General features: G+C 37.4%; 1 protein-coding gene across 2 annotated transcripts in view; it reads left to right on the forward strand.

The window, feature by feature from the left end:
- The first annotated feature begins 712 nt into the window (after positions 1 to 712).
- Positions 713 to 19788, forward strand: part of LOC126816703 (echinoderm microtubule-associated protein-like 2) — an 89318-nt gene continuing 70242 nt past the window's right edge. Inside the window, exons 1-12 of one of the 2 annotated variants that reach the window (XM_050543445.2) lie at positions 713 to 872; positions 3292 to 3470; positions 4482 to 4602; positions 5153 to 5337; positions 5829 to 5926; positions 6497 to 6671; positions 7585 to 7717; positions 7884 to 7964; positions 9026 to 9197; positions 16055 to 16204; positions 17607 to 17679; positions 18197 to 18301. In XM_050543445.2, the coding sequence (XP_050399402.1) occupies positions 3294 to 3470; positions 4482 to 4602; positions 5153 to 5337; positions 5829 to 5926; positions 6497 to 6671; positions 7585 to 7717; positions 7884 to 7964; positions 9026 to 9197; positions 16055 to 16204; positions 17607 to 17679; positions 18197 to 18301 (1470 nt within the window). In that variant the 5' untranslated portion in view covers positions 713 to 872; positions 3292 to 3293. The remainder of the gene's footprint in view (positions 873 to 3291; positions 3471 to 4481; positions 4603 to 5152; positions 5338 to 5828; positions 5927 to 6496; positions 6672 to 7584; positions 7718 to 7883; positions 7965 to 9025; positions 9198 to 16054; positions 16205 to 17606; positions 17680 to 18196; positions 18302 to 19788) is intronic. The other variant, XM_050543444.2, reaches the window with a different exon arrangement.

Genomic DNA, 19788 nt, shown 5'->3' on the forward strand with positions numbered 1-19788 from the left:
AAAACTGAGAAATAGGGTATTAAGATTTGCCAGATCATTAGAAACTTCAATATTATCATCACACACATTTCCTACCGTCGTCTTCATATCGGACAATTCTGTACACATACTTTGTTCTGACGATTCACAATTATGAACCTTGTTTAGTAACGCCTCGTTCTCCGACTTGAGGTTGCTAATGATTTCGTTAGATTGTCGAAGTTCATTAGACAACTGCTCAACTTGTTGTTTAAGTACCCAGTTATCGTTTTTAACTGCATTGATAGATAAGTTAAAATCACCCATATCTTTAACCAACTCACATCGTAGATTGATTAAGGTTCTTTCCAACCTGATCAGATTTTCTTTCAAGTCGCGGCGCGGCTGTCGCTATAATCTGATGAGTTTTGTGAGCTGTTAACACTTTCGTTTAACAGTGTTAACGCTTTTTGTTTGTTTGGCTTACTTCACATACTTAATAACTGGTGTCGATACAGTGATCAGCACTCCCCCAACATATCATGATTTGCCGGAAAAATATATTATTCATTAATAACTCTTTATGATGAGTGGTTTATACCGGTGAATAATCGATTATACCGCCTATAACCATTCCATTTCAGATGATTGCTTTGAACGATCGATGGTATCAATATTTATTGTGAAGTTGCCTATAGCAACTCCACTAGCCTCTATGTCTATAATCGATGCCGTCTTTTTAAAGCTTGTTGACGTCTAGTGGGCTATCTTTATCATTAAAAAAAATCGAAACATACGTTTGGTTATATTAGTTCTCTATGAAAGGCCATGTGCTCATATTTAATGGTAAATGTGGAGCATTTCATGTTCAGATTATGAAAAATCTCAGAAACGACGATAGTGTCAAAAATCAGGTAAAGATTTACTAACTATTTATATATAATCTCGTATGGTCACACGGGAGGTAATTTTTAGATACGATGAAGATTGAATACTAAAAGTACGTGAATTCAAATGTTAGCAACATTCTGTTTTATTCTGTTTAACCGTGGACTTTCAAATAGTCACCTGTGACAAATTGAGTTTCTGACCGCTGCATGTGTATTTTCTGTAGCTTTATATATAGACTTGTTTGATTAGTCCCGTGGAGAACTAGTGACTGTACCATAGAGAAACTCTCGCGGATGCAGGATTGGCACAGCTTATCAACATGCGTTTCAAGTGACAAACATGGATCTTGATCAGTGATTCTCAACCAGTGTGCCGCGGCACACAGGTGTGCCACGAGATCTTCCTAAGTGTGCCACGAAAATTTGAACGGCACACTAAGAAAATTTCTCAATAAAGAAGCCAGCTATTTGACTGATGAAATTCGAAACATTGCAATGAATTAGGTTCATAGAGCAGCTGTATATTTCTTTATTTAGTTTGAGTCTTACTATGTGTCTATGACCAATCTGTCGTCTATGACTTGCCATGTTTTTATTTTTCAAAATGTTCATATATATTTAGCCAGGTGTACCGCTGTTATTTCATGACAGTGTTCCAAGGTGTGCCGTTGGCAAAAAAGGTTGAGAACCACTGATCTAGATAAAGATGAGGATCCTTTACAGCAGTAGCCAATTTTGACATTGAGATATATTCTAAAGGCGTTTATTTGTTCCAAATAAGACAGCTTTAGTTTTGTCATCATTAAATTTGGGTTTATTTGAGGTCACCCAATTCTTAAAGACTAGATGCGTCATATAGCGCTATAGGAATCCCTTGCAAAATACAATATTGTGAAAGTTTAATCTCTAATAGGAATATCAGTCCAAAATGATTCAATTCCATTAAGTATTTACAAAGTAATGATAAATTGTATTTATCATCTTTTATTGGTAGCGGAGAAACCTAATGGGCCTAGTTTAAATCCGATTGAATCCAGGCTGAGAGTTGGCAAATCTATTTTGATTTTGTTTTCTCAATTAAATCTATATAAATAAAGTCAAAGATGGGTGTATGTTCGCCAATCACGCTTCGTCGCCGGGGTCCAACCCCACATAATAATGTGGTATCAATGAATGGTTTAGGCCATCGAATTTGGGTCCCAGGCGAATTGGGCCTGGGCCCCGGGCGAATCACACTTTTACGCCCACATAATGTGGTATCAAATTAACTAGCATGATCCCGTGAATGTTTTAGGCCATCGAATTTAGGCCCCGGGCGATTTTGGGCCCCTGGCAAATTTGGGGCCCCTGACGAATTTGGGTCCAGGGCGAATTGGGCTCCGGGCGAATTTGGGTCCTTGGGCGAATTTGGACCCAGAGCGAATTTGGGCCCTGGGCGAATTTGAGCCCCGGGTATCCTGCAAGTGCTAAATAATCAACCGTGAACATTCAGCCACACAACTAGGAAACCTGGTATAGCAAAAACAGCATTAAACCGAAAACCGAACCATGAGGCACATCGAAATTAAGCCTAACAGGATTTGATTCAACATTATTTATTAATACCATCTTTTGACGATCTTATGACAAAAAAAAACAGGTATGTGCAGTTCCAGTAATACTCAGTCGATCAGCACGGATCTGGTGATCGACGCCGTCGAATGCAGCGAGATTGTCTAATAGATTGAGTACTGATACATCACCACCAACTACTGAACATTGTAGGTCGCTAAAGCTCTTAGAGCGGTTGTTTCTGTACTGTGTCCAGAATGACAAGCTGACTGAAAATTGTTATGTATGCACGTAATCTGATTGAGTACTGATACATCACCACCAACTACTGAACGTTGTAGGTCGTTAAAGCTCTTAGAGCGGTTGTTTCTGTACTGTGTCCAGAATGACAAGCCGACTGAAAATTGTTATGTATGCACGTAATCTGATGTGTACAGCTTTTTCCTAAAAGTTTTGAGGGGAACGAAAGGTTTGAAACAGGACGAAAGTTTTTTTAATACATTTAGATCAAGATCAAGTGAACCCTGTAATTTACTATGACGGGCAGAAGACTATCCACGCAGCCACACACAATGGTAGGCGGAATAGGATCCAATAGACCTGTTTTAATCGTCGGTAAATGGTTGATGTTCAACCAATGGTTCCTATCCTGGTTCTTCTTTAAAACAGACGTCTTATTTTTGCAATCGTAGAGATAAAGAAATTTGAAAAGCTATTTCCTATCTGAAAATCATTGGTTGAATCAGGAAGTTGTCAATGAAAGAAATTTTGTCCACAATATTATGATAACGGGCTTTAGCATTCCTTGAGCTTTTTGTTGAACCTACGTAATCTAAACTTTGTTATGAAAGAGGGGTATTTTAACAAGTAAATCTAATGAATTATTTTGCAGATATGGCGAATACTTATTCCCTCGACCAAACAGACAATGAAAATAAACTTAGACATTATTTTCAGAATGATTTTGAAAATGTGAGTAGACAAAGGTTGCGATCAATTCACATGAGTCTTAGGCGCTATGGAAATGTAGAATCAAGAATAAACCTCAAAGATTTACAACATGCATTTGAGGTAAGCTCGACTATCATTCATTCATTTGCCCGTACGTTCGTTTAATCATTTTTGTACTAAAACATACATATTTTGTCGGAGCAAATAGAAGGAAAGAATACACGCTGTAGTGATACTCAAAAGGTTCATATGCGTTCCGAGAACGAGAACGAGGTGAAGTCGTTGTCGAAATCGGAAGACGTGACGCACTTTCACGGTTCAGAAAAATCCGCATACTTGACAAAACGTGATGGTCTGTTCATCGTGATAACCCAGGCCGAAAGGTGAACAAACAATTGAGGATAGGCCAGGCTAAGTTGTAGTTATACCGTATCAGTGTATGAAGTCATCAAAATAAAATTTAGTGGCCATAAACGAAATAAGTACACCATAAAACACATTTTCTGAAAATTGAATAGAGCAAAAAGTGCACTGTTTGAAAGTGTCGATTCGTCTTATCATTTCTCTTTTATACGACCAGTTAAACAGTGCCTAACAAAGGATGGTATATTTGAAAGGGATGTGTTTCGGTAAGATTGTCTAAAACAGAATTAAACCACCACGGAATTCACATACGGCTTCAAAGGGTCCAAGACGTTTTCACGAGCGAGTTCGTTTGCCATCGTGGGGGAAGCCCTCGAGAACTGATAATGTAGCGGGCGAAAAGGGAATTAACTCGTTCTCGTTCTCGATCTGGGAGTGCATCTGAACCTCTCTAATAAGAAAATTTGTCTAATCTCATTTTCATAAAAAAAACTGCTGTAGATTAGACTTTATAAACCAGGACCTGGGCATCAAGTGCTACACATCTTCTTGTTCTTCTTGATTTTTTTTTGGGGGGGGGGGCAGCGCTCCTCGGAAAAGGCTACGTCAATTCAACTGCATGCTTGTTCCTTGGACAATTGCGCATCGATTGACTGACTTTGTTCTTTCTTACATGACGTCAGAATTTCAAGAAAGCGGCGATGTGATTCTGCTGGGTCCATAGTCCATATAGTGCTAGCACACTCGTTTCTTCGTTTTTTGTTACAGGAGAACCAAGTTGCTTTAACTCAACGGCATTATCAAATGATAACTGATACATGCGAAGATCATTTTGGTATTGATTTTGAAAAGCTTTACAAATTATTAATTCAGGCACAAGAAGACAGAAGTAAGTTCATAGACTCTATCGTTATGGTTCGTTTATACGTCGGCTGCCGAACCGGTTTCTTCGGTTTCCGACAACTGCGATCCAGGCGCTTAAGCAAATAAATAACAAGTAAAGTTACCCCTAACGGTTGGCATTCGACAGAGTGTAGGCTGAAACGCCGATGTCCGTGCAAACGTGCATAAATAAATTACTAAATCGTACCTTCTAACAGAGATTCGTTCGTATACTTTACGTTATTTCCAACATACTGATATGTTATTTGAAGTGCGACCACTTTCAAATGGCAATTTCTAAATTTCACTGGTCGAAACCACTTGCCTTCTGTAAACTTTGCCTGTTTAAGTAATAATTTCGCAAGGTAAAACTAATATAGCTAAAACTGTAGTTAAAACACATACATCAAAATTTAGTCACATTCATGGGTCTAGGATAGGCTAAATCTATCGTTTCAACAATGACTGATACCACTTCTTGTTTATACGGAAAATTTACACACGATTATTTTTCCATTCCTAATTTTGTATTTGATATATTATATGAAATATTTCAGATCAAATGCTTGCGCCTAAAAATGATCAACGTATTGTTTTAACCCGAGAACAAAGAGATCAGGATTTATTGTATCGTCTAGAAGAACAGCTGGTTAAAAGACAGGTTTTTTTCGACATTGATGCGATTAGACAGGCATTTCAAAATAAAGATACAAACAGGATTGGAAAAGTACAAAAAGATCAGGTATGGTTATTTTTATAAATAATTGTAAATCGAATCTGTCTTGACAAATTTCTCAGACACATTTTCAACATCGTGGATGAACAGATCAGCCGTACACAGATCTCCTGATTAAACGAGAGTAGACATTTCTTCTTTGGCAACACGATTAAATAAATAAATTGAATAAGATGAGGACGTGTTTTATCGTGAAGAATTCTAGAGGTGTATTGTTCATTTCAACAGGTCCTACTCCCATGTATGGTGGGTCACCCTACGAAACAGACCTGGGAAGTGTTGCTAGGTCAAATGGGAGGAAAACCTGTGATTCCATGCACACTTTAGTAACCAATGTAAAAAGTAGGAAATAAAAATCACCAAACTATTTTAATGAAATACGGATACACGATTAATATACCAACTATGAAATACAAATAATGATTTAAATAAAAGTAAAGTTAAAAAATATTGTGACTGAATTTATAAATGCATGTCATTTTTTTTATGCTTTACAGGCACAGTTAATATTTGCGCATTTAAAAACACCCTTATATGGAGCGCTGTTGACGAATTTACTAAATCGGTGTCACGCTGAAAATGATGGTGGAATCAGGTAGGTGGATGTTCTTCCTTACAACCAAAAAGTATATTATATTACGTATATTCCCAGTTTCACCTAGTACACACCAGATGTCAATGTCGCATCTTTATAAATCCAAACTGATGACATTTCACTTTTTCCTAAACAGGTAGAGCACACGGGATATACTTTTCGCTTGTTGAAGTAATGAGCAGTTTTCCGAAACAGCGATGCTGTTAAAATCACACCTGTGAGTCAGATCAAATGCTATTTTAGCTTGCCCTGATTGGATCAAACAAAACAAATTGCCCCGCCAGAAATTGTTTACTGCAGCATTCACATCAGTTGATTGAAGAATGACAAGCAATTCCTTGTCTATGAATATCCGCTCGCCAGATTTTTTTCTATCAATCAATGGGAAATTACAAATCACTTACAAATTGCCTAAGAAAATCGCCCGTGTGCGCCAGGTTTAGCTAACTTTATTTCCCAGCTTTTTATATTAGGTCAAATTTTGTGGAGTTTTGTATTTTATAGATTTGGAAGTTGATAGAATGACCATCCTAATATTTCTGAAAACGTTTTGTTGTGTCTTTGTTGTAGCTGGCCAGAATTTATAAATTTTTTGGAAAGGTCACAACAAAGGGCTTGGGAAAAGCATCCCGCCATGTCCGAACTACCTAAACAAGTGCAGGATGAAGAAATGGTTAATCCCGATGTTATAGATGAATTATCATCCAGTGCTAAAGCAAAGGTTGTCTCTAAATTATTGAAAAAGGTAATATAATTAGCACGAATCTCCAAAGGCAACGGTATTATACTATTTATAAATATTTACAGTACTTACAATAATAACGGTTAAGTTTTTCTGCCATCAGATTTATGTTAAGAGTACCCAAATAGTTAGAGTTAAAATGGTACACCCTCATTGATTGGAGTCAAAAATAAAACTGAATTGATCTGTTGATTTTTTGCGATTGATGACCGTCTACCTTCATTCAAATTTTACGGCCGCCGATAAAGCGACTGTTGGGATAGAATCTAATTTGTGCTTAACTGTCGACATCCTAATCCAAACTGAGAATCTGAAATTCATAAACAAAGCAGCTTCCGCTCAATCGTTCGACGCGAAAATTTAGCTGTATAAGGACTGTCCTATCAATAATCGAAATACCACTTAACTGTATCCAAGGTAAAATGAGTTTGAGAATTTTCCCTGTTTGATTCATTCAGATTACAAATAGGCGACGAATATAGGTGACACTGGCTTGTTTTGACCACATCCTGTTTATATAGTCTGCAGAGGAAGCTGAATATTCACACTTTTTCAATTACCAATATGAATATTGCGGTTCGCGAGGAATTGGAAATGCACCAAATGACGATCAGAAACTGTAAAGAGATTTACGTTAAGATTGTGCACTGATGCACCTGAGATTTAATTTTAAAAAACCTTCCAATGAAGTAGTATAATCACAAGTTGAAATTTTATTTTATTAAGAATTATTTAAATATTTTCTCTGATTTGTTTTAAGACAAAAAAGGATCAATACAATACATAGCCCGGAAGAAATGGCCAAGAGAATTATTAGCTAATTAACCACAGTGCCCCAATTGATGGGGATTATGGGCGGTTGTTTTCATTGAACTGCGAGCTTGACTTTTTTATTTATTTCTTGATTTTTTTTAAGGCGTCGATGCAAAGAGAAAGATCGGCTTTAGCAAAACCTAAAACTACCGAGGAAAAGGAAGAAGTCAACGTGATTCCTAGAAGTTCAAATAAAGTCATGGAAAAAGAACAACTAAATGATAATTTAGCAAATAGTAAGTAAAATATATTATTCAAAGTAAAACAAACCCAAACAATAAGATTAAAGCATTATAAACTATCACACATTCCATTAATCATCTATAAACAAACAATTTGTACAACTTGATTCTGTGTAAGGAATGTGTTATAAAGTTTTATACATTTTTTCTATTATTACAGTTAATAAAACTATCACACCTCGACCACATGTGGCAGATCAAACCTGTCAAAGACAGGAAGATATTATTGAACAAAATGAAGGTCAGTAAACAATATGCTCGTGTGTGGTGTGTGGGTGGGTGTGTGTGTGGGTGGGCGTGTGTGTGTGTTGGGGGGAGGCGCGATTATTAGTAGTGAAAGTATTATAAAATCAAATATATTAAACTTCTTATCCTACACCCTATCTACTACCCACGAGTGTTACATTTTCTGTAGAATTTGTATAAATGATTATCTCGTTCTGTGGCATGAATGGCATACTCATAACCCTTACCATACTGCCCACTGGTACAGTGGCTATGCTAATCCCAGCTATATATCTTTTTTCTAAAACGAGTTTTTCACAGTTTGATATATACTCTTCAAAAAAAGTAGGGGATATTGAAATGCAAATACCTATGCAGGTTGTGATATGATAAATAGTCATGGACACTTGACATGCTTTGAGAGTATGTTCACAGATGAAGAACTTGTCTCCCCAACAGAACCACTGAGCTGCACATGCGACACGCAATAGCGCCATACACGTGGGAGGGGTTCATTGTCAAATTTGACACTTCAAGGAAGGGTTGATGAAAACTGCCGCGTGCTGGTTTATCTATCTATGTTTGCTTTCCTATCGGTTCTTGCATAAGATCTATTGTTTAGCGTATCTTTGCTTTAGTGTGTTACGTTTAATTTGATCGGGAAACGTGTTCGTCGACGTCAACGTCAACCGACAACACTGCAAGAATTGGCCGTGGCACTGCAAGAGAAGTGGGTCAGATTGCCCCAAATCGTGATTGGATGGTTGATTAGGAGCATGCAACGACAAATAGCTGAATGTCTGAGGATGGGTGGAGCAGTTACTCATTATTAAGACAAAAATCAAAAACGTTCATTTTCACTTGACGGTGTATCTCTTTGCGAGTGAAATGGGGCCGTCAGATAAGCCGCCCATATGAACTGTTTCTGTTCATGTGTAAGCAATTGGCCTGTTATTAAACTACACTGGTTACCTCTAATAAAAACAGCAGTGCATTTCCGCAGTTTTGTATTGTTTCTGAATATCCCCTTCTTTTTTTGAAGAGTATATTATTGGGTAAAATGGGTTATTTTTACAGAAAGTGGCTTGACAAATCAGGAACACCAAGAAAATTATGTGAAATCTACAGACCAAACTAAAGTAACTCTTCAGATAAAGGGCAAATTAGTGAAAGTTATGAAACCTTGTGGTTATGACTTTCAGAATGTTCCAATTGACCCACCAACAGAACGCCTTCATCTAGAATGGGTGTAAGTATTATTCTATACAGATTGTTCTTCTTTGAGTCAAATTTCACAAATTGGTGATTTGTATTTTTATACGCTCACATTTTCATGGTTGATGGTTGAGTTCGAATTTCGTGAAAATCGGACCAAAACTGTCGGACAAAATGGCCGCCCCTTGTACGCCAATAGTGTAAATATCTGGTATATCAAGGTTTTGGACCGCCTAGAGGTCACAATTTTGATCCAATTTTGATGACACTCGTAATGCATGTTTATAACCAAAAGATCTTGGTTCCTTTCGATATTCGCGCACATCGAATCGTAACGTCCTGAATTATGACCCTTGATTTTACGAAAAATCGCGTTTTGAGCTTTTGGTACCCATAGTGGTCACAATTTTTATCCGTGAAAATCGAACTAAAACTGACGGACATAATGGCCGCCCCTTGTACACATATAGTGTAAAAATATGGTATATCAAGGTTGTGGACCCTCTAGAGGCCACAGTTTTTTCCGATTTGGATGAAATTTTAAGTATATGTTTTTATCATAAAGATCTTGGTTCCTTTTGATAATCACACATATTCAAACGTAACTTCCTGGATTATGGCCCATGATTGGTCGAAAAATCGCAATTTTAGCTTGTGGATTCTCTAGAGGTCACAATTTTTTTCCGATTTTAAAAAACGTTTAGATATATCACCATTCCACCATAATGAAGATTGAATTCGAATTTCGGTAAAATCAAAATGAAACTGCCCGAAAAAATCGCCGCTCTTTGTACGCAAATTGTGTATAAGTATGTAATACAAAGGTTATGGGCCCTCTAGAGGTCACAATTTTTATCCGATTTTGATGAAACTTAAAACATATCTTTATATTCCAAAAAACCTCAGTCCCTTTTGATATTTGAGCATTTCAGACCATAACTTTCTGTTTTTAGCTTGTTGTCTATCCATCTCTTGCAAAATGTTCGCGTATCCTGCCTGGCAGCCGCTGGTATTTTATTCTTTGAGATCAAGTGGACCGTTATATATGCTGAAGGCTTTAGTATGTTGTGTATCCGGTTTAGATATATCACCATTCCACCATAATGAAGATTGAATTCGAATTTCGGTAAAATCAAAATGAAACTGCCCGAAAAAATCGCCGCTCTTTGTACGCAAATTGTGTATAAGAATGTAATACAAAGGTTATGGGCCCTCTAGAGGTCACAATTTTTATCCGATTTTGATGAAACTTAAAACATATCTTTATATTCCAAAAATCTCAGTCCCTTTTGATATTTGCGCATTTCAGACCATAACTTTCTGTTTTTAGCTTGTTGTCTATCCATCTCTTGCAAAATGTTCGCGTATTCTGTCTGGCAGCCGCTGGTATTTTATTCTTTGAGATCAAGTGGACCGTTATATATGCTGAAGGCTTTAGTATGTTGTGTATCCGGTTTATATTTGACGTCATGTTTGATACCTCCTATCCAGTGGGATCTTGATTGCCGCCACATTCGAGTACTTACAATAGAAGCGGGAAATGAAATGAAATTAAAGTACTAATTATATGTACGTAACGCTGTCAACAGTAGTTATAAACAGCCATTTGAATTGAACTTCAATGGCAGTAACTTATCAGAGCGATTGCACAGGTGGAAGGCAAACAATTCAGTTATATCTCGACATGGCGATGTACGGTGGTTCAGAAAAAGATCAGTGCAACTCTTTTCTTTACATTATTGGTCAAGATGGAAGTGAAATCAACGAAACTTTTAAGTTCCAACATTTTGTATATAGCATCATATCACGTTTACCGGTTACAGTCGTCAAACTAGCCGAAATGTGTGAAGCTACGAAGAAGGAATTGCATTATCTACAAAACGTTGTGGGGGTGGTTGGGGTGTGGGGATAGTAAATAACAATTACCTGCTAATATTAATATTAGTGAATACTGGCAGTACAGAGCTAAATTTTCTGTATCAGAAAAACTTGGCAGTCTTGGCAGAAAAAGCGGTACAGACAGCAAAACATTTGTTAACTAAAAGCAAATCCGACGGAATAGATCCTTATTTGGGTATGTTAGAATATCGCAATACACCAATTGATGACATCGCTTCTTAGTCTGGTCGCCAAACCCAATATTTCGGGTGAACCTGTGTTTTTTTATGATTGATATTAGTAGCTTATGGTGTCGTCTTTCACAATCTGCCGGGTGAGCCTCGGTCACCCTTGAGCGTTTTGAGAAATTCAAGATGGCGTCCAAGACGACCACCAATTCAAATAGTCCATTATAACTCCCATAGTATTTATTCTAGGATGATAATTTTGGTCAATTATGTTCTTGTGGTCAAGGAATACACTGAAATCATTTATTATGTTGTGGGGTGATTAGATGATAGTAAAATCTAAAATACCAGACAATATGGCCCTTTAACTCGTAAGCGGCGGTTGAGGACCATTATTTCACCTAACCAAACTATATCTAGAAACAAACTATGTATTTCTAAATAAAGGCCAATATAAGTGATACGATAACACCACATACATGCCTGCCAGGGACTCCTGGAACACATACGCCGGTCCTGATAAAACACCCGCAAAACACGAAAATAACCCCCACAATACTAGGCAATATTCAGTTTAATTCTTTGGTCGTTTTTTTTGGCTGCAACCTACGACAGCACAAGAGCAAATGCTATACATTCTAAGCCATCCCTAGTGCATCTACAAGCAAGCGTACTGCATGGGGTGTCACTCTTGCATCCGCATCTGATGAGCCACATGACAGTCCCCGGAGCAAGTTGGTCGGTTGTAATATTCTCAATTTAGTATCCTTCACCCAACAATACAGTTCCGGATCAAGTTCTAACGGATTACCATCTTCCAGTGAACACCACACAATAGCTCGGCGATACGCTCTTTGTACGTTTTTTTTTCTTGTTTTAAACAAGAATTTTATTCATTAAATCTTAATTTGGATTGGGGAACAGGCTGTGCCTATGTGTACCCCTCCCCTCTCTCTGATTTAGATACATGTACACATAAATATATATATATACATACACACATAATTACATAGATATATAGCATATACAATACATAATGAATAATATAGAGACTTTAGATGTTTCTACAGTGTTCAGGGCTTGAAATAACTTAAGAGTTGTTTTATGGAGATTTAAATCTTTTTGATAAGATAATAAATTGTTGAACTTCTTGGAAAATAAGTGTGTTTATCTCAGGATTAAATTTTGTTGACCCATACAACAGACAAATGATTGTTTTATGATTATGTTGAAGGTTATGGATTGTCTGTTTTCTTGCATCTGAATATAAGTGGCATACGAGTAAATAGTTTGGTATCTTCAAATTTGTGACGGCAGAGGCAAGCAGGGCTATCGTCGACGTGCCTGAGGAATTTATGGCCTTGTAGATTTGAGTAGCATAATTTTAGTTTACAGTGGATTATTTGTAATTTTCTTTTCCCTAGATAGTAATATGATGGCACGATGGTATCTAATTTGTTTAGTGAATTTCCAAAGATAGCAAGGGATCAAGAGTTTCCTTTAGTTTATCTTTGTTTCTAAGAGTATAATTGATAGGAGTAGATGAAAGTTCTAATAGGTCAGAGAGATATTATGGTGCTAGGTTGTTAACAATTTTATACATTAATTATAATTTATGACGTCGACGTCTTTCCAAGAGTGGAACAAACCCAGTCTCTTTATAGAGTAAGACATGACTGGTACCTCTAACCGTCCACAGATAGTGCGTACTGCATCTAATTGTAGGGATTCTAGTTTGTTAGCTAAATAATCACTCCACCCATCCCACATAATATCGGCATAATCAAAGTATGAAGGATAAAAGAACAGTATATTGTATTTAATGGTTTTCAATTCAATGATATTTTATAGAGCGAAGGCAATTTACTAGTTTGGATACTTTGCTTACAATGCTATCTATATGATTACTCCATTTACAGTTAGTTTGAAAGAGTAGACATATATGTTTATGTTCACTTACTTCTTTGATTTGTACCTGGTTCATAAATAATCAGTGTCTCTGTTTTAAGGGGGTTAAAAGTTACCAGCCATGGCTCAGCTCAATTTCTAATTCGATTTAAGTCATCGTTGATGGTAGCAGCACTTGCCTCTGGGTCTTCAATTTTTAATTATAAAGAGGTTACGTCAGCAAATAATCTGATGTTTGAATTTATATTGTTCGCAATGTCATTTATGTAAATTAAGAATAAAAGAGGGCCTAGTACTGATCCCCGTGGAACACCAACAGGGGTGCTTCTGGGGTCCGAGGAGGTGTCATTGATGGTTACACATTGTTGTCTATTTTTCATATAATCTACGATACAGAGAAGTAGTTCTCCTCGAACCCCCGCAGCATCCAGCTTGTGACAGAGCCCGGTATGCCAAACCCTGTCAAAGGCCTTGCTGATGTCACAGAAGACTATTCTAGTATATTGACGTTGGTCAATGGCTCGACAGAAGAAGTGTGTTAGGTCGATTAGTTGGAATATGGTAGAATCACCAGGAAGAAAGTCACTCTGGACAGGTGTTAGTATGGAGTTATCTCTAAGGAAGTTAAAGGCATGTTTGCGGATGATTTTTTTCAAAAATTTTGACTATTATACTTAAGAGGGAGATTGGTCTAAAATTACTACAATCCCTTGGCGAGCCCTTTTGAATAGAGCGAATACGTTTGCAAATTTCCAAATTTCCAAATTTTTGGTACAATGTGTAGGTCTAATGATAGTTTAAAAAGTTGGCAAAGTGGATGACTGATTTCTTGTCAGGTGTATTTTAGAATTCGCGTATTAATTTCGTCGGGTCCTGAGGCTTTTGTGGTAACATGGCTGTCTATTATGTTTTTAACGTCCTCTAGGTTTGGTACAATCTTATAGATGCTGTTAGGGTTCATAACAAGAAGTGGTAGAGATTTATTAGTGTCATCTAGTTGTCATCTAGTTGAGTTTTCGGATTGAGAAAACAAAGTGTTACCGTTGACTGTTAATGGCGGTGGTTTTACGTTCCCTGAAAATGCATCATTCATTGAGCAAGACTACATGGTTTGGTTGGGGATGATGACGATACATTTCCAGTTTTGGATAGATGTCCATACCATCCAGCGTGTTTCAGGCATCGATTTGCTAGAACTTTGCCCATAACAAGCTGACATAAATACAGTGCCCCGTGTAAGCACGGATTCTACTACTCTGACGAGTGAGAGAGAATACAATCAAGCTCTCACCACTCCCAAAGCTGTTCATTTCCCCACGACGTAGCAGCATATAACCCTGGCATGTAAAGTAAGCTGGCAGGATTTCAATGATAATTGACATGTGTTTCTCCGTAGTTTGACCAATGTCAACGGTTGTCCTTTCTTTGATTGGCGATTCCATTGTAACGCGATTCTTGTCAGCTTGTTATGGACAGAGCTCTTGCAAATCGATGCTTGAAATACGCTGGAGGGTATAGGCATCCAAAACTGAAAATATATCGTCGTCATTACCACCTAAACCATGTAGTCTTGCTCCAACGAATGATGCATTTGCAGGGATCGTAAAAAGATGTCATCACCATGCTATTGTGTGGCGTTCACTGGAAGATCGTTATTCACCGAACTTGATCCGGGACTGTATTTCTATGTTAATGACACTAAATTGAGAACATTACAACCGGTCAACTTGCTCCTGTGACTCATCAGAAGTGGATGCAAGAGTGACACCCATAGTACGCTTGCTTGTAGCTGCATTAGGGATGGCTTAGAATGTATGGTATTTTGCGCCTGTGCTGTCACAGATTGCAACCAGACACACGACTGAAGGATTACACTGAATATTACCTAGTTTTGTGGGGGTTATTTTCGTATTTTGCGGGTAGAATTTGTTTTTTAAATGTTTAAAACACATCTTGTGCCCTCTATTTCAGGGCCGTCCCATGTGGCCCTGGACCCCTGATGTATGTATGTGGTTTTCTCGTATCCCTCATATGCTCCCATGTCCAGAAATATATAGTTTGTCTCAGATATTATAGTTTGGTTTGGTGAAAAAACCACCGCCAACCGCCGCTATCGAGTTAATGGGCCATATTGTCTGGCATTTTGGATTTTACTATCATCTAATCACCCCACAATATGATGAACGATTTCAGTGTATTCCTTGACCCCCAAAACGTACGGTTAGACACCAAAATTATCATCCTAGACAAAATACTATGTGGGTTATAGGGGATTATTTGAAATGGCGGCCGTCTTGGACGCCAACTTGAGTTTCTCAAAACACTCAAGGGTGACCCAGGTTGACCCGACAGATTCTGAAAGAGGACACCCTAGGCTACTAAAATCAATCATAAAAAAACTTTGTATACAATTGCCAGGTTCAGCCATAGTTCCGTCGGACTATCTCCGTCGCAACTGTTGATGAGTAGACGATTGAGCTCCCCCCCCCCCCCGCCCCCATGATTTTGATCGTTCTGAAGGCTATCTAACCAACTGCATTGGGTCTCGCCACAGTTACTGATCTTCACGATATCTTCCTCTGAATCAGTGATATTTTTATAAAAAAAATAGATGATATTTACACTGCTTTACAGTTACAGTGAGTCTGTTATAGTCCATTCTTCTATGTTGACATCTATTGACGTCTGGTGCGGTTGGCCCGATTTTTGCATGCTTCGATAAATTTGAGCGAAAATATGAATGGAATTTACATCAATACCGGTTGATAGTGACATGTATGACCCCTCACTGGCCTTTTTTCGATATCTTCGTCATATTACCCCTATTGATAATAAATTATCGTTCTATTTATTGTCGTATAATCATATTGTTACACATATTTATAACTGAAAAAGTTATACATGTTTATTATTGTAGATATGGATATCGTGGAAATGATTGTAGAAATAACATATATTTACTGGCTAATGGAGAAATTATATATTTTATGGCCAATATTGTTATACTGTATAACAGAGAAGCTCATAGCCAAAGACATTACATAGAACACACAGAACAAATTAAAAGGTAACACCACAACTCAAACACTTTGTCAATATAGTTAACAATTTTATTGATCTGTCGCCCGTTTAACTAAACAATTTTATAAGAATGAACTTACTCTTGCTCATTCGGAAGATAAATGTGAATAACCTCTACAAACCCGCGTGACTCTATATCACCATAGATTTAAACTATTACAAATTGAAGTTTGATCTGAAATAAAAGTATGTTCGATAATAGCACCTTTATTATAGTTATTAACGATAATTATAAATTGACATCTGTATACTTTATTTAATAATTCGTATACCGTCTCGTATAGTGGCACGCATTGTTGGACTATATAGCGGTCAGCGGTAAATTGGTCTAACATGGCCGCCGGATACTAATGAGTCTACATGGGGAATACCAACCCTAACCCTTTTAAAAAAGAACTGCGGCCATGTTGGACTCAACTTGGGTCCAATTTACCTTTTACGCTAGGTGAATTTTTGCCTGATTCACCAGTCGATTGCATCAACTTTCACGTCACATGATTAAACATAGCACTGACCAGCGGTGTGATTTTTTAAATTTTACGCCGTATACGTCGGCGTAGAAAGAGGTGGGAGAATAGGAATGGCTTGGCGAAAACCTGAATCCGTCGCCGACATACATGGTTTTTTTTAACAATCTCGATTATATGACCCTTTAAAGTCGAATGTTTTGTCTTCAAAAATCAGTGATTGGCTAAGGAATTCTACAATCGGGGTATGTCTTCGGCAAACCAGAAACACTAGGCGAATATAAACGCGGCGAATGAAAATTCCGCCGAAAATATCAAACACGTTTGATTCGAGCGAATCATTTGGTCGAATACAAATTCGGCATCCGACTCTGGACCTACTAGGCGAATTTCGGCGGCGATTGATTCGCCTAGCGTGTCTCCCGCTTAAAGACCGACGGCCAATAAACATTTTCCGTATTAATTATATTTAACACTATTGGTCTCTGAGTTTTTTCTGTACTTATTTTTTTTTTTACGATTCAAACAAGGAAACATGAATTATATACCATCTTGGTCTCGCTATTCAATAGAAATGAGTTATCATTTAGATGTTGGTAGATGATTACAGAAATTAGGGCAACGTTAAATCAATAGAAAGTGAAGAGAATTTTAGATGGTCATAGCTTTTGATGCAATAATTAGTGGTAGATTAAAATAATATTTGGACCAAAATGCGTTTTAATAAAAATAAAACACATCATTATTTTTGTCAATATTTGTTTTGTAGTCTTGAATATTGTGCCTTTAATATCGCCCAAAACTGTCTATGACAAACGTGGTGTTAAGTGTAGGGAGAGTGTATTTATTGTCGTTATTCCCATTTAATAATTCATAATTCAAAAGTGTGGATAGCTATTGCGATATATTGTTCTATTTTAGCATCGCCGTTCATTCAGATGGAATAATCATAGCCTCTGGTCAACAATCCAGTAAAACCCGACCTAACCATACGGTAGGTTAACCCCCTTAATAATCATATCTAAGTATCGCCTAGTTGTTTTGATATGCACGTAAAATAACGCTGGACAAATTCTCCGGTTGGCCGTTGGTACGTCGCTTACTGGTTCGACACTTATTATGAATAGAGTTTTAACTTGGGTCAATAAAACCATGAATAGTAGCATATGCCGGGCATTTAATTTCCCACATGGATTTGCGAATCCCTTTGAGATGTTTGATGTCCATAAATTTTTCATTTCATTGATTATAGTTAGTAGTGTGTCCAAGAGGCGAAGCCCGTTCCAATTTGTGATGGATAGCGCTGGCGGCGCTGACAAGACGAGTGTTGCCTAGCCGTTCGTGTGAGACGAAAAACCTGAAACGGCATTTTAAGGACGGGTGTATGGTGTTAACGGGGCGTTCCATTCTAACCTACATACATTCATATAGATTTAAAAAGTTAAGACAAATGGAAATTTCTGTCAGAATGAAATTATAGTATCACTCGAATTCATCTTTCTATACTTCAGGCCATCGTTCATGTTTGGAGAGCCGATGATTTACAAAATTTATTTGTCCTGGGTGAAAACTACTTCCAGAAAGCTGTTGTATGTTTAACATTTCAACATAACTGTGTAGGTATACATTAGTATTTATAATCAACTGATTCTTGGTGTCTTCACGAGTCCCACTTTTAAAGATGCATTATGTTAGAGAGAGAGAGAGAGAGCTTGGTATCCACTCGACACAAACTAGGTCATTTTGGGACCTTTTTTCAATAATTCGTGAGAGAACCCACGAGGTTGGGCAGGCGACACTACTCCTTGTCACGTACAGCCGGGGATTCGAAACCACGCCAGTTGACTCAATGACAGCCCTTATGATACAGCGCACACGTGCTAACCATTCGGCCATCCACCCCCCACTTCCCCATTATATTAGAGCTAAAAATGCTTATTACAGCTCTTTCTTTTGGTCCCAAATGTTATATGAATTATTAATTAGATATTAACATGACAAGACCATATCAACTTTTTATATGGTCGGATACTGGCGATTTTCAATGAATTGAAACACGATCGTAGTTTTGTAATTAAATTAAAATAAAGGATAATGGAGTAATCTGACTGAAATTTTCAATATATTCATTTTTCATTATCTGCTTTTAAACTATTATAGCAAGAACTTTCAGCTCTTTGTTTAAATCTTACATAATACATCTCTAAAGTGTTACATCTAGCTAACCCTTTGTAGTACTATGTGTAACGTTTTATAATTTCCATTTAAGACTCTATGACTCGAGGTTTACAAACTCAGACAAATCAAATTTCACGAAACCATGCTCTTTTTAATAATCTCCTGACTCTATGACTAGAGAGTATATATACAAAGTAAGATAACACTTTATGGAGCTAGGCAGGCCATACGTGTACTTAATTAATATCAACACACTATAACTCCTTCTTTTTTCTTAAATGATAAAATCAATTGCTTTCTAGTAATTTCTAAATAACCAGGCAATTAAACATTTAAAATATTACTTATATTTCAAAATTTAAAAGTTATTCAGTTACTTTAAAAATGTTCAGTTACATGTAGTACACTGTTAGAAATTTGGGTTGGGCCGACCCAATGATAATGGGTCAATGGCATCCGACCCAAAAAATAGTAGTCAGAAATTTTGGATCAACCATTTTGACACAAAAATATCATGTCGGCACTCTTTTGGGTCGCTACCCGACCCAATCTTTTGACTCGATTGGACCCATATTAACGGGGTGGCACGTATGGGTCGAAATCAACGTGGGTTTTTGGGTCGCCCTTTGTTGAATTCCAGTAAAAAGCTGACGTTCCAAGAAAAGCAAAACATTCACAATACTCCAGGGTCGAATCTCGAATTACAAGACTGTAAAAGAAAAGACGGTAACAGTGGTAAAAGATAAATATAACAAGCTTCTCAATGGGAAAATCTCTTAGGACAGGGCAGCTTCCACTTGGTGGGTTTAAAGGTGGTCTGACTATGCCATGTAGGCTTGGTCACTTGGAAAACTGATGCTGGTGGTCACAGTCAGCTGCAGGGATGGTGGTGGTTGCGACGATGGCTATCTGAGTTCATCCTCGT

This window comes from Patella vulgata, chromosome 3 (assembly GCF_932274485.2).
Source record: "Patella vulgata chromosome 3, xgPatVulg1.2, whole genome shotgun sequence".
NCBI lineage: Eukaryota > Metazoa > Mollusca > Gastropoda > Patellidae > Patella > Patella vulgata.